Source organism: Arachis hypogaea, chromosome 12 (assembly GCF_003086295.3).
Source record: "Arachis hypogaea cultivar Tifrunner chromosome 12, arahy.Tifrunner.gnm2.J5K5, whole genome shotgun sequence".
Lineage (NCBI taxonomy): Eukaryota > Viridiplantae > Streptophyta > Magnoliopsida > Fabales > Fabaceae > Arachis > Arachis hypogaea.
The window spans coordinates 112,544,613-112,561,297 of record NC_092047.1 but is presented as its reverse complement, the minus strand read 5'-3'; the positions used below and the strand labels follow the sequence as shown (position 1 = coordinate 112,561,297).

At 36.1% G+C, this 16,685-nt stretch overlaps 1 protein-coding gene across 1 annotated transcript; it reads left to right on the top strand.

Moving 5' to 3' along the window:
• Window positions 1–9,411: 9,411 nt before the first annotated feature.
• LOC112728339 (cytochrome P450 76T24) lies at window positions 9,412–12,819 on the top strand. Its single transcript, XM_025778425.3, has 2 exons — window positions 9,412–10,448; window positions 12,034–12,819. The coding sequence occupies exons 1-2, from the start codon at window positions 9,549–9,551 to the stop codon at window positions 12,637–12,639; spliced, it is 1,506 nt and encodes a 501-aa protein (XP_025634210.1). The 5' UTR covers window positions 9,412–9,548; the 3' UTR covers window positions 12,640–12,819.
• Window positions 12,820–16,685: the final 3,866 nt, after the last annotated feature.

Below are 16,685 nucleotides of genomic sequence, written 5' to 3'. Positions count from 1 at the left end.
TATAAAGACTCGATCAAGCTTTTTTGCCACGTCAACATAATTTTTCACCCTCCTGTACCAAGAAAACTGCCTCCCAATAGTCTTCAGATCAAACAAACCACTATCCCCTAATGAAGTAGCAAACATGTCTGCTCTTTGATGAGAAAACTGACAGCCCTTAGATTATGAGAAAATTTGACTTCATTAAAATCACCAAGAACAATCCAAGGTCCTTGAAAAATCATGGATTGTGCAACAAGATAATCCCAAAGGAGAACCCTTTTATTAAATTGAGGACTGCCATAAATACCACTACACCTCCAAATTAAATTATCAAAGTGAACCTCAACAGTAACACCCTAATCAAAAGCATCAATGAACTTACAACAAACACCCTTCATAGAGGATAGAAACCAAATACCTCCCTTATGTCCCTCTGCTTCTACTATACCAACAGAGTGATACCCCAATCTTTCCCAGAATAATTTTAAATGCTGAAAAGGGGAGTGAGTTTCAACCACAATAAAGAAAACAGGTCTAAATTTCCTAACAAGTTCCTTGCAATGCACATGGGCTAACTTATTAGAAGCACCCCTAATATTCCAAACAATCATATTTAAACTATCCATAGATAATAGGGACAGAATAAATAAGAATATAAAACTCTAAACAGAATCACCAACCTCAATAGGTGGTTTGTCCTGCGGTACTGGCACACTCTGATCCTCAATAATTGCCACCTTCAGACCTCCTGACACTGCACCTGCCATGCTTCCATCTACTAAAATTTCCTCCATTGTGCCACCATTTTTATCAACTGGCGAGTTCTGCAAGGAGGAAGGCCGAGGACGCTTCCGTAGAGAAATTCCAAGACGTGCAGGAGTTCTGCGTGATGGAGATGGCGCAATTTCATGTTTTTCTCGCTTCCCCATCCTAATGCCAATTGATTTACCTCCATCACCATGCAAATTGGGTCTTGGAACCCTTCTCGAACCAAACTTGTGCTGCTTTCCATCTTGGTCCTTCAAACCTGATGACTGGCCCATTGTGAATTTTCCCTTACGGAGCACTTGTTGCCAGCCCTCTCCATCATCCATGCTTGCCTCATTAACATGACCATCAGGCACGTGAGGAGCCAATGATTTCGTAACCACATCCTTCCCTTTAACAACTCCTAATTTCTCACCCAAATTACGAGGATTCTCACCCAAATCACGAGCTTCTGATTCAGCCTCTTGTTGAATCTCATGATTGTTGTGTGGCACTAGTGTCGGGGCTTCATTATTTTTTTCATCACCAAAGGAATTCCCGTTTCCTTCCAAGGACTCCTTCTCCATGCACAACGATTTATCATGCCCATATCGTGCACAAGTAGCACAAATCAACGGTAAACTCTCGTACTCCACTTCATAAGTCACACCCTCCACTATAATATGTTTGATTACAGGCAACTCAAGATTAATTTGAACACAAACTCGGGCATATTTTCCTCTTTCTGCAAGCTTAGTAGCCAAATCTACTTTCACCGGAATCCCTATTGCAGAAGCAATTCGCAGCATTGCTTGTTCCTGGTAGCACCAAATTGGAAGTCCCGAGACTCGAATCCATACCAGCGTTGATCCAAAGGATTTTTCGCATGGCCTAAAATCCACATCCCATGGCTTTACTGCAACATAGTGACCGTCTATCAACCACGGGCCACCAAGAATGACTTTCTCACGATCCGCAGCAATATCAAATTTAACCAAAAAATATCCAAATCCCACATCCAACAAATCAAACCCTCCTTTGATGCGCCATACTATCCGAAGCTTATGCATAAGAGCCGTGTAGCCATAATGCTTATCCAGCACCTTGATCACGATGGCTTCCTTATAAGGTTCAACTAGACAACTCTTTGCCTCCTTGGTAAAATTGACACTTGGTGGACGCGAATCACCCTGCTTACCTGTCACCGTCGCGATACCATCCCCAGATAAAGACCCTACTAATGCAAAGGCCTTAGACTTTTCTGCACCAATGACTTTATCTCTAAAAGAGACCTTGGATGGCTTTTCTAACCCCTCTCGAGAAGAACCCTCCTTAACACCGGATACACACCCACCCACGCTCTCCCCCTTATCTCTTCCGATGGCATGGCCATCTTCCTCACTGTGTTTCACCCTCAACCGTTCGCCCCCGCTCTCTCCTTCTCTCATTCTCCTTGAGTACGGAGTACGTACTCTTTCTCTGCTAGGGTTTTGGTTTTATCTTTAATGTATCAAAAATAAAAACAATGACTTTATAATCATAAAAAAAGATTTTAGATAAAATCTAAAAAATTAAATAATAACTAAATTATATTAGAATAAAATTAGAAGTTAGAGTTAAATTATTTATAAAAAATTATTTTTTATAAGTATAACTTTAATTTCGTTTTTTAAATAAATTTATTAATATTTTAAATTTTTATGAATAAAAATAATAGTTTATTTTAAATTTGAATAGCATTAAAATAAGATAGATTAGTAGATCAATGAATTAATATATAGCTCCAACTTTCGAGGAATATATAATAAACTAGGAGTTTCAATCTCAATGTCAAAAATCTTTACACGAGTAAATACCCATAGTAATCTCTCAGATTCACGCAATTACTCATAGTAATCCCTAAGATTTCGAATTTCCTATTGTAGTCCTCCAGATAGAGCTCCGAGCACTCAAAGTAGTCCTTGGCCATATTTCAGGTGATGACTCATCACCGGAATGCTGACGTGGCCTAGGATTGCCACGTGGGACATGTCCAAAACGACGTCGTTTTGGGTTTGGCGCCCTTGAAAGCCAAAAACGACGCCGTATAGTTGTTACTTAATATGAAAAACAGTTTTCTCCACCAACACAAACACTTCGTCTCTTCTTCTTCCACCCTCTGAGTTTTTCTTCATCTCCCCAACAATGGCATAGCCGTAGGGTTGTATGTGCCGGGTTAACAAAAATTTGAGAGAAGAAGTCATCTGATCAGAAGTTGTTGTTGCTCTTCCCTTCCCTTCGTTCACCACAAAGACGAGGTTCTGACGTTGTGATCGGACTCAAGGTAACCTTTTTTTTTTAAGTTTGCATTTTGAATACAGTGTTGTTTGATGATAGCATTGGTCAGTGTTGTTGAGGTTCTGGAGTTTTGGTGTCATTGTAGTGTATAGGGTTTGAATGTTGGTTGGGGTTTGTGGGGTTGCTGTAAAACCCGAATGAAACAGGGAAGAAACAGGGATTAGTATGGAGGTTTGGAAAAAAAAGGTTTTCTTGTGGTGATTAATTTTCCTTTTTAATGCATGAGTAGGCTTTCAAATTCTCCCTATGTATTGTAAAAATTTTAAATTTCTTGCAGATGGAGGAGAAGTTGGACATCATGTTTCATTATGGGGGTGACTTCAAAAAAATGTAGAAGGAATTATGATATATTCTCCGGACAATAAGGCCTGTTTAGGTGATCTAGACACTGATACTCTGGATGTGTTCTACATACGGAACTACCATAGGGAGCTTGGGTACAATGACATTAAACAGTGCTGGTGGCATGTTCCTGGAAAATGTTTGGAGAAGGGGTTGAGAAATGTAAACAGTGACAAAGAGATAAGAGAGATGGTGAATTGTGCTAGGACAAATGAGGGATTGATTGATATATATTTCGAGCATACAGTGTCAGTGCCGGAGGTGTTAGAGGGAGATAACACAGTTGTGTACTTGGATGATCATGGTGGAGAGGGATGTAATGCAGGTACAGATACTGATGTGAGTCCCCCAGTTACAGAGACTCATGCAATCATAGTTGCTCCTCATATCCCTAAGGTTGTACCCAACACTTCTTGCAAATCCAGTCCCAAAAAAAACAGAACATCTCCACGGCAATCACAACCATCACACACCAAAACTGCCAATCCTTCCAAGACAACCAAACCTGTGAAGAAGAACAACTCCCCAGAAGTCACCAAGCCCACCAAGCCCACCAAGCTCACGAAGCCCACCCAGCTCACCAAGCCCACCAAAATCAGCCAGCCCACGAAATCCAGTCAGAACACCAAATTAGATAGGAGCAAGAAGCAGAAACTGTCCAAGAGACCAAATATTTCCAGGAGACCCTGCACACGGTCTGCTGCTAGAGGATTTACTAGCAAAATGTTTAACAATGAAGTTTCCTTTGATGTATCTTCTGATTCCTCTGATAGTGAAGAGGATAGCATGTTCAAGCCAGGTCCGGATGAGGGTAGTTCCTCTGATTCTGAGGCTACAGGGAATGATCCTAAAACTGGGAGTGGGATTAGGAGAAACATGATACATGCTACGGTGGGTAAGAGAAATATTAGTCCACTAGGTAAAGGGAAGGAGAATATATTACATGAAGACGATGGTTTGGTGGAGGAGGTGAGCGACACTGAGGTTGACCTTGGGTTTGTGGGTTGTGTTCATGAAGGGGTAGAGGATGGCCTAGACCCAGGTGTTGACTCAGATGGCACCAATTCTTAGCACTCGGAGGAGATGAAGACGCCTCCAAACTCAGAAGATGAGCTGGAGGAAGGAAATGAATCTGAAGAGGCAAGTCCGCTGTTTAGGGAGGGTGCAAGGTTTGGAGAGCTGCACCTTGAGGTAGGCATGAAGTTCGGAACTAAATGGGAATTTAGAGAAGCTGTGAGAGAATATACAATCCAAGAGGGAAGGAGCATAAAGATAGTGAAAAATGATAACATTAGGTGCAGGGCGGTGTGTAAGGTGAAAGAGTGCCCATGGGTGGCTTATGCATCAAGAGACCATGAAGACACATGTTGGCAAATTAAGACATTCAATGATGACCACACTTGCCCAAGAGAGGACAAGAATAGGGCTGCCAACAGGAATTGGGTATGCAGCAAGCTTGTGAAGAAGGTTTGAAAGTATCCAAATTTTAGACACTGCGAGGCTACAACTTACTTCAAGACACGGTTTGACTTGACTCTGAATAAAAACTCAATATCCAGGGCATTAATGGATGCAAGAAGTGTAGTGTATGGGGATGAGAAAGAACAATATAGGATGGTTAGGGATTATGGTATGACGCTGTTGAAGACTAATCCCGGTTCCACTGTACAAATATGCACCACCCCCAACCAGATGGTGAAGTTACCTTTGATAGAATGTATATATGCTTAAGTGGCTGCAAAAACAGGTTCAAGGCTGGTTGCCGTCCTTTGATAGGTTTGGATGGGGCTTTCCTAAAGACCCGGTTTGGTGGACAGATTTTGTCAGCCGTGGGGTTAGATGCTAATCATCATATCTATGTCATAGCCTGGGCTATTGTCAGAGTGGAGAATACAGAGACATAGAGATGGTTTCTCGAGCTACTTCATCAGGACTTGGGTCATTATAAAGAGCATGACTGGTGCTTCATATCGGATATGCAAAAGGTGTGACTTAATTTGAATGTCTCTATTTGATTTTTTATGTGATCTTATATTAAGAATTGTTTCGTTATGCTTACTATGAATGATTGTGCTTTCATTAGATTTGGCTGGTTAACTTTTAGTGTAAGACCTTTGATCATTGGATTATTGGATTTTGGTGGTTAGTTATAAGGGAATTCTAGCTTCTGCTGTTATGCTTATAAGGGAATTCTAGCTTTTAGTGTAAGACCTTTGACCTTTGATTATTCAGATTTCTGCTGTTATGCTTACTTGAAGAATTGTGGCTTCCATTCGAGTATGATGGTTATTTATTTTGTTAAGAATTTTGCTGTTTTGCTTATCTGCATAGACTGTGAGATGATTGTATCTTCATGGTTACTTATTAGGTGTGCTGTTATGCTTGCTTGAAGAATTGTGCTTTCATTATGCTTGTAGTGCATCTTATATAGAACTTGTAATTACTGGTTTTGTCATTAATCGAGCTGTTCTATTAAACGTTAGGGACCTTTATGGGTCACGACCCTCAATTGTAGGGACTATTATGGGGATGTTAATCGAATGTTAGGGACTATTATGTGTAACGATTATAAAGTCAGGGACGATTATGTGTCTAACATTTACTGAATCTGGCAGGGACTGATATCAGCAGTGAAAGCGGTGATGCCTGATGTGCATCACCATTTTTGCGTCTGGCATTTATGGAAAAATTCCAACAAGAACTGGAAGGACTTGCAGCTAAGGGGACTTCTGTGGGAATGTGCAAGGGCAACAACATACTAAGAATTCAGGGATGGAATGGAGAAGATCAAAAGGTTAAATGAGGATGCATGGGCATACTTAGAGAAGTGGCCTATGGATGCTTGGACCAGAAGCTTATTCAGCCATAAGCCGAAATTGGATAGCATCTGTAACAACGCCTGCGAAGTGTTCAATGCTAAGATCAAGGATGCATGAGCCAAACCCATCATAACATTGCTGGAGGAGGTAAGGATGTTTGTTATGCGAACCATAGCGGGTAAATTAATTGTGTTTATGCATTTTACTTTCTTCAGCCATAACTATTATCATGGTTCCGCTCACTGTTTGGCACCTGCAGGTATCCCGTGTGTGCACGCTTGTGCTGCCCTGTCTCGTGTGAACAAACAGCCAGAAGACTTCTGTCACAGATGGCTGACCATGGACTCATACAAGGAAACTTATAACCACCACATTAATCCAATTCCGGGTCAACCACTGTGGAAAAAAGCAGAGGACTGTAACAGGCCACATGCCCCTAAAATCAAGACAAAACCTGGAAAACTAAAGATGAAGCGGAGGATGGATGCGGACGAGAAGAGTGCTTCTGGAACTAAGAAGCCTAAAGTTGACCCAAAATTCTCAGGCAACACTGCAGATGGTGTACACCTAAAGAGACAGCTGGGTGCCTTTACATGCAGTTACTGTGGTGATAAGGGGCATACAAAAAGAAAAAAGATGCTGATGCTGCTACTGCTGCTGCTGCAGCAGCAGCCACTGCCGCTGCAGCAGCAGCCGCTGCCGCTGCCGCCGAGGCAGCTGAGAAGAAGAAAAATGATGAAGTTCATACTGTGCCTGAGAAGCCGGTTCATCAGCCCCAAGACGTGTCTGGCCAAGCAGATTTGGGAAGCAATCCCCAGGAGATCGAATTAACTCAGCCTTCTGCTTCTGAGCAAGAGGATTCTGAAAAGGTAACTAAAATTTTACATTTGAGTATGTGGTTATTTCCATGCATAAATAGTAGTTAATGCCACTTATTTCTCCTATAGGATCCTGCACCGAAAAGACCTTCCAAGCTGTCACCACGAAGACGATCCTCTAATCAGCCAACCGCACCAACAGTGAATCCCTTGCAGGGTGCATCTTCAGTAACATCTTCAAAGTTTGTCAACTTGCTGCAGTTCATCCCAACGCCAGGATTTAGGCCCCCAAGAAAGAAGAATTGAATACTAGATATATGTACTTAGGAGTTTCTGTTTTGTGTTTTGTTATTAGTATTTTCTATCGTATAATAACTAGATGGTGAACTTTGATGCAAAAGCCTTTTTGGTATGCCTTGGCCTTGCTTTTGATGAAACTACTGATAGCAGCAACATGGTTTCTAGGCTGCCTTTTACAGTCAACTTTTGTTGTTTCTTGATAGACAATGGAATTTATGTTAATATGCTATGCTATGTGCTTTTCCATTCAAGAAGCAGTTTCTTTATTTTTTTTCATACACAATGGAATTTAAATTAACAACAATTTCATAGTTAATAACACTTTTCATTCCATCAAGAAGCAGATTTTTACAAATGTTTATAACAAGGAACCCAAAACCACCAATTCATTCATCATTTACAATACAGGATCACCAACAACACTGTCAATACACAGACACCTAACACTAACAACTGGGTCATCACTTTTTGCATCTGGACATCCTCCTCCAACCTTCGAAGCCTCCAATCAACGTTGATCTTCACTTCATCACCACACGATTCTGACTTTTCAACCTGTTCCTCATTCACAGAATCTGCCCACACAAAAAGTCGCACCATCTCTTCCCACTTGTCTGCAACCAATAAAGGATCAAAGTTTAGAGAGGAACATCACAAGAACAGTCAGGGGAGGCATAACAACACAAAAAAAGTCAGGGGACGAGAATAACAGCAACACAAGTGATTACTCTAACCTACATTATAATTGGGGCAGCCATAGAACGGTTTGTTCGGATTCGAATCTGTGCCAGACCATCTGAGAACTGGCCTACAGCCACAGCCGCACCATTCTGGCAGCGCCGATCTTCTGCTCTTCGTTTGCGTTCTACTCCGATTCCAGCTAGATGGGGAACGAATAGAGCTTCCACCTCCAGTGCTACCTCCACCAATCATCGACATTAGTAGCAGCCCCGGATGAGTGTGCATGAACAGGAACAAGTGTATGGAAGAGGAAGAAGAAGAGGTGAACAAGACGAAGAGGGGAGGTGTATGAGAATTTGGGGATTTAGGGTTAATTATACTACGAGGGACCAATTTGGGTAAAAATTGGAACTTAGCCAGCTCAGCTAGCCGTTGGCTGCAGTCCAGCGTGGCAATCCTAGGCCAAGTCAGTGCTCCGGTGATGAGTCATCACCTGAAATATGGCCAGGAACTAGTTTGAGTGCTCGGAGCTCTATTTGGAGGACTACAATAAAAAATTCGAAATCTTAGGAATTACTATGAGTAATTGCGTAAATCTCAGGGACTACTATGGATATTTACTCTCTTTACACACGATAATATATATATAAAAGACAATACGATAGGTGCGGCAATTAATTAATAGCTCCAACTTTTGAATAATATATACATATATCCATATTATATTAGCTAGGAGTTTGAATCTCAACGTCACAGATCTTTCCAAAGAGAAAATATACAAATACGGAAGGTTAATAAAATGTATTATTTTTTATCAATAACTAATTATTAATGTTTAAAAATATAAATTAAAAATATATTATTAAATTAAAAAAATTAATTAGATTAATAATTAAAAACAATAATAAAAAACAATAAATTTTGCTGGTTTGAGCATTTCTTATGTTATAGTTAACCACATAATCCGTCACTTGTATACACCTGCTCCCAAAATCTCTAAAGTCTTCTCGTGATATAATACGTGACAAAATATACAGGCGTACGTGGAAGCTCAGCTTACTATAGTGTGTTCAACAGATAAAAAAAAAAAAAAGAAATTATTAATTTATAGGCTTAAGCAGCCTAATAAGTCTACGATATATACCAACCATTACCCGGAATTAATTATAATGTTATTTTTTTATACATATTTAATTTTTTTATTATATTAAATGTTGAAAGTAGTAGCTAAAAGTACGTTAGTACAACGAAAAAAGTAAATATTATTATTTTTTATAAACATAATTTTATGAACAAAATATTTGTAAAAAAGAAAATTAGCTAAACAAAAAATTGAAACTTTTAAGAAGCTCTAATGTACTTTTTCCCCTCAAACGTTATTACTAAACACACCCTAAATTATTGGTTTAATTTACCATCAATAGGAATCTTTGACTCTATCTCTATAGTGCTACATATGTTTCACCATTTCAATATATAGAGATTAACCAAAGAAAAATAATTTGCAAACCAAGAACTAACCATGGAGTTTTCATTATCACTTCTTTTAATTTCCATTTTTGTGTTTGCAATTATTCATCTTCTAATCTCCAATTTAGGCATTAAAACACAAAAATCCACCAAACTTCCACCGGGACCAAAACCTTTACCAATCATAGGAAACATCTTAGAACTTGGTAATCAACCTCACCAAGCACTTGCTAAGCTTTCTCAAATCTATGGACCAATAATGACTCTTAAGCTTGGTAACATAACAACCATAGTTATTTCCTCTCCCCAATTAGCCAAAGAAGTACTCCATAAAAATGACCTAATTTCATCTTATAGAGCAGTTCCGGATACTCTTCGTGCACTTGATCACAATCTATATTCGGTTGGATGGATGCAACCTTCAAACGAATGGAGGATTCTTCGGAGAATTTGTGCTACCAAAGTGTTCTCTTCGCAACAACTCGATTCGACACAAGTTCTTAGACAAAAGAAAGTGGAAGAACTCATGGATTTTGTCAAGAAAAGAAGTGAAAAAGGTGAAGCTTTAGATATCGGTGAAGTTGCTTTTATAACCGTGCTTAATTTTGTATCAAACACCTTCTTTTCCATGGATTTGGGTGATTATAATTCTTCTAAGTCTCAAGAATGGAAGAAGAACTTTTGTTCTATCACTGAAGAAGCCGGAACGCCTAATATTGTGGACTTCTTCCCAATCTTTCGGTTGCTTGATCCACAAGGTGCACGTGCAAGAATGACCAAGTATCTTAGAGAGTTGATAGATTTTTTTGATGGTCTTGTCGAAGAAAGGTTGAAATTAAGGGGTCTAGAAATGGAAACTAAGACGTGCAAAGATGTTTTAGATTCCGTGTTACAAGTTATGTTGGAAGAGAATTCTCAAGTGACCCGACTCCATGTGTTGCATCTATTCTTGGTAAGTATAATATGATTTTGTTAATTGTTTTTAAATAAGTTCTCTTAAGTTAACTTCTAATATTATATCATCACTATTAATTAGTCAGGCACGTGGTAGGTAGAAAATAACTAGTAACAAGTTTAGAAGAAATCAAACACATTAATACCATATGAAAACAACGTAATCATATTACAAATCCATACATAAAAATCAAACATCGAATTATTATATAAAATATATATTAAAAATAATTTAAATACTAAATATATTTATACACAATTGTATAAAAATTAATATAATAATTAATTTTTTTTATGTACATATAATATTTTTAAGAATATGCAAATTTCACATATGTAAGTTTAATCCACTTTTTTGTTTTCTATGAAGTAGTTATAACGGTTAATTTTAATAGGTTCATAAGTAATTTTTTTTATTTTTAATTTATAAAAAGTTATAGTATTAATATTTAGTATAATTTTTAAAATTAAATTGTAATTTTTAAAAAAATTATTTATGTGTTTATGGAAAAGTTAAAGAAAATGACTTCTCTTTAAGGGGTAAGTACGATTTTGGTCCCCAAAGTTTTGTGCCAGATTCGAAATCGTCCCTCTTGTAATTTTGGATTTAAAATCGTCCTTAACGTTTTTTTCGTATTAAAATCGTCCTTTTTATTTTTTATTTTGGACAAAAATACCCTCACCACTACCAACATAATTACTTCCTCCACCAACACCACCGCCACAACCTCCACCAACACCGCCACCGTCCCCCTCCCCCCTTTCCTCTTCCCCCTCCCCCTCCCTGCCTCCCCTCCCCCCCACCCCCACCCCCACCCCGCGTCACCCCCCTCTCCCCGTCTTCCCTTTCCAGCACCCCCACCCCCACCCCGCGTCCCCACCCTCTCCCCGTCTCCCCTTCCCCCCACTCCTCACCTCCACTTCCACCTCCACCAGAGAAGTAGAAACAGAAAGCAGAAAATTAACAAATCCAACACAAATTTAACACAAGCAGAAACAGAAAGCAATAAATCAACAAATCCAACACAAAGCCAAATCAACAAATTCAAGCACAAAGAAGCAGATGCAGAAGGTGAATGGCGGCGGTGGCAGGAGCATGCATGAACGGCGACGTCTTCCTCTGGTCGTGGTTCCGGCGGCAGCTCGTGGGCAGACCGGCGATGGTGGCGGCGGCATTTCCTTTCTCCCCCCACCCCCAATGCGTTTCCTTTGCCCCCTCCCCAAAACGTGTTTTTTTTTTAATTTTTTTTTATTAAAATAGGAGTGGTTTAGGAATTAAATTAAAAATTTTATTAAAAAGGACGGTTTTAATACAAAAAAAACGTTAACGACGATTTTAATTTGAAAATTACAAGAGGGACGATTTCGAGTCTGGACCAAAACCATACTTACCCCTCTCTTTAATAAAGAATTTTTTATTACTCTTCTTTTAAAATAAATACTTTTAAAATTAAAATATTAAATACAAAATAATTTATTTATAAACTACTTTTAATATAAGTATTTATTTATAGTCATTTTAAGTTAAATTTGACTTTTTTTTTATCAATTTATTGTATGTTTGACCAATTGATTTACTTCAGGTTTTATTAGTGGCTGGAGTAGAAACAACATCAATCACCATAGAATGGGTAATGGCAGAACTATTAAGAAACCCAGAAAAACTTGAAAAGGTTAGAAATGAACTTCAACATGTCATTGGCAAAAATGAACAACTTGAAGAAAAACATATCTCAAAACTTCCATTTCTAAAGGCAGTGGTAAAAGAGACTTTTCGCTTGCACCCACCTGCCCCATTATTAGTACCACACAAATCACAAGAGAATGTTGAACTATGTGGCTTCATTGTGCCTAAAAATGCACAAGTTTGGGTTAATGTATGGGCTATGGGAAGAGATTCAAGTATTTGGACAAACCCTAATGAATTTATGCCTGAAAGATTCTTAGAAAGTGAGATTGATTTTCAAGGCCATGATTTTGAGCTAATTCCATTTGGTGCTGGAAAAAGAATGTGTCCTGGATTGCCATTGGCTTATAGGGCTGTGCACATTTTGTTGGCATCACTTCTTCATTGTTATGATTGGAAGCTACCAAATGAAGATAAGGAAGAGGAGTTGGATATGTCTGAGAATTTCGGACTTACCTTGCGTAAGGCTCAATCTCTCAAAGCTATTCCCATACAATCATAAACATCATGATGATGATGTTTACATAAAGTTTGATTCTCCATCATTAATTCTCATGTTATGTCTTTCAGTTTTTGATGATTTAAGGTGTGTTTGGTTGTGATATTTTGGTAGAAAAGTATTAGGATTATATTTTTAGATAAACACATATTTTATATGGATCTCTATGTTATTTTTGCTTTAGCAACCTTTTCATTTACGTATACTGTGTGTAATGAGTAATCTTGATAATGTGTACAATGAATTGGTTATTAAGTCTAATAAGAGTACTAAAAAATAAAAATTATTCTACAAATTACTCTAAATACAAAAATTTTCATTCAGTAACAGTTCTCACCCCTAAATCACTCTTCCTCCCCAGCAGGCAGCCATCCCTATAGCCCCCTCCTCCGACACCGTCGTGAGATCGTCATCAAACAACCATCCACATAGTTATTAAAATAATCATCTAGTTACCTAGTGAAATGGCCATCTAATATTTGTTAATTGTATATACTTAAACTGAATCGAACAAAATAACCATCCAATTAAAAATTAAAATAACCACATCTACATACCTAGCGAATTGAACATCCAGCACATTTGCGGGTTGGAGAAAATCGACGGCGACTAGATTGTGAAAGAGAGTAGAATTAAATTAGAGGTGTTAAAGAAGAGAAAAAAGAGAGCTAAAGATTCTGTATCTTCATTTATTGTGGATATGTGGATATATAGCAACCAAAACCATGGACCAACAAATCTTTTGCCATCTCTGCTATTGATTCTATATCTTTATTGATTGTGGATATGTGAATATATAGCATGGGGTGATGCACGTATGAAACGACCGCCTCGTCTGTCCCCTGTATGTCGCGGATGAAGATGTTGGAATGGTGAAACCCGCCGGCTGCCGGGGGCTGCACGACCGCCGCGTTGGAGGCTGCGCGAATCACTCTTTGTGCGCGAAAGGGGTGCTCGGATGTCCGCGGTGAGTAGGGCTGCGTCGACTGATACTCTAGACGGCGGCAGCTGGTGTTCCTGACGGCGACGGACCGGTGAGACGGGAATTGAAGAGACGGGGCGAGAAGAAGACTCTGAAGAAGTGAAATCACATGCGGAGAAGGGGGTTGCGGTCTACGTAACTGTCTCCTGTTGCAAATTCTTATTTTTTTTTAATTCAAAATGAGAAATTATTAAAAATTAATTAAATTAATTATCATCTACTCTTAATTTTTTTTATTCCTATGGTATACATTGTATACTAAATTATAATATATATATATATATATATATATATATATATATATATATTTATCTTGGTATTCTCTTTTTTTAAACAAAAAAAAACTGAAATTTTAAATGTTGATATAAGTTTTAAAAATAATTAGATTCCGTGTAATTAAAATCTCCTTTTTAATAATACAACAACGTAACCTTAATCAATTACAATATAAGAGGTGTAACTTGTGAATGGATTCCCTCCCTCGCTTCATAATAATGATTTTATAACTAATATATATATATAAAGTTTTTGTATATATTTTCAACTTCTAAAAAATTTATAAGATATTTTTTAAAAATCGAGTCCTTAATTGGAGACTTTTGTTGGGAACAAAAATAAACGCAGTCGCGAGACCATATCTAAGTTTCAAAATTGTTATTTATTATTATTAGTATTAAGAGAAAAACTTGTAAATTTTTTTGAAGGTATTTAAGATAGGTATATTATATTGTTAATAATAATAATAATGATGATATGATGAATATTTATGAAAGGTATTAGTAAATATAATTTTGTCATTACTTATATACAATTGTGTGACAATGTACATGCATATATCATAATATAGAGTACTAATGTACAACGATAATTCAACTTGATAAAACTGATATGATATCGCACCAGGCACTTGATAATAATTCACCTTGTTGTGTGAAAAATAATACAAGAATTTCGTAAAAAAGGGAAAATAAAAGCTATCTTGTTAGTAATTGATAGCGAAAAAATTCTAAAGGCCTTATTCAATCACATAGAAACAGACTTGGACGGCACATAAGTACATAACATCAATCATTTCGCACTGACTATGTTTTGTCTCTATTCTAAAACACTACACGTTGTGATGAAGATATTCAATCCTCAACCATAAATTAAAAGACTTTGTCGTAGTGCAATATATATATGGTGACTTCTGTGGTTCACACTATATCTGTAGCTCTATAGTGATATATATAGTCAAAAGTTCATCACATTGCTTGCAAGTTGAACCAATACTTTAGTTTCCTGTGATAGTTGGTAATTTGGTATGTCATATAGGCTTATTAGTTATTACTTTTCTTATGCCTATAAATTAATAATTTTTGTTTATTTGTTGAACATACACACTGTGACTCTTTTTATTTTTTGTGTGTGAGAGAGAGGTGTATCACAAGATGCTGTGAGGAAAGAAGTGTTTTATATTGTTATGGATTACACAAATTGGAGGTACCGATTTGTTTGTATTGTTTTATTTTTTAAACAAATAATCACAAATTGAATGGTCCGATTTATGTCTTTGAAAATTAAAAAAAATTAATATTAAAATCGGACCGTCTAATTTTTATTTTAAAAAATAAAAAAATTTAAAAATATAAATCTAACATTTCGATTTATAATTTATTTTTTTCTTTAAATAAATCAAACCATCCAATTTAAATATTATCAATTAAAAAAAGTACCATATAAAAAAAAACACTTAATCTTTCAATAATAACGTATTACATATATTTAATCAATATAAAAAAAATTAGCCACACTGTGATAAGCTTCTCCGCCTAAATATTTATTTAATTTGCTAGGTCGATGGAAAAGTAAATTAGTTCCTCCAACAAAAATGTGGCACGTATTGTATCACGAGAAGACTAAAGAGATTTTGGAAGCTGGTGTAAACATGTGGATTATGTAATTATTTATAATACGATAATATTATCGAAATAAAAAAATAATTAATAAATATTAAATAAAATAAATTTTGACTGTTTTTAATAAAAAAAATTTATTATTAAACATTTTTTATTATAATATTATGTATATAATAACTGCTATGATATAGAGTCTTTAGCTTATAATAACATTTTTCTTTCAGAAGAAATGTATTTGCATATTTTTCTCTTTCAAAATAAATTTGTGACAGTGAGATTCAAACTGCTAGTTAATATAATGGATATGTATTAATTTACTACTCAAAAGTTAGTTATTGATGCCACACGTATCCTATTGTCTAATCCATCATCATCATTATCATCATCTAATTAAAGAACTTTCCTTCTGTTGTCTCAAATATTGGTCATTCATTTGCATATAATAAAATGGGCAAATCACAATAATAAGTCAAGGGAAAAAATAATTTATGAAATAAACTAAAACGAAAACTGATTCATGAATCTATCAATACACGTTTATATGTAGTTCGAATTAGCTTAGTTCAAACTCTATTTTTACATAATTTGAACCAGCTGGGTTCGAATTATATACACAAACACACGCACACACTAATTCGAATCAGCTTGGTTCGAATTACACACAGTAATTCATGGTATAATTTGAATTATGCTGTTAAAAAATTAAAAATTTATTAAAAAAAATTTATTAAAAAATTAATAATTTAAAAATTAAAAAATATATATTTTATTTCATATGTTAAAAAAAAGCTAACAAAATATTTAATTACGAGATTTCTTTAAAATATTAATGAGCTATCAATTCGAATTCTATACAATACTTTTCTGTCAATTTTTAATAGCTCATAATATTTTTTAATAATTTTTTTAATAAATTTATTTAAATTATACTACAAAAAATATTTTATCCTATGCAAAATAATTTATAAAAAAAATGGCTTAAAAATGTTAGGAGTACTATAAAAATTTGTAATGTTCTAATAACTTAAGTAAATACATGCATGTACTCAAATTTTAAATAAAATACTCTACATAGTCAATAATAATTTAGAAATGAAAGGAAATATTTTATTCCATATAAAATAATTAAAAAATATATTTTATTCTATACAAAATAATTTTAAAAAATG

Excerpts from the sequence above, each read along its gene's own strand:
- LOC112728339 (XM_025778425.3), top strand. The coding sequence starts at position 9,549 with ATGGAGTTTTCATTATCACTTCTTTTAATTTCCATTTTTGTGTTTGCA. Across the intron at positions 10,449-12,033 it reads ATGTGTTGCATCTATTCTTG|GTTTTATTAGTGGCTGGAGT; the intron begins GTAAGTATAATA and ends GATTTACTTCAG.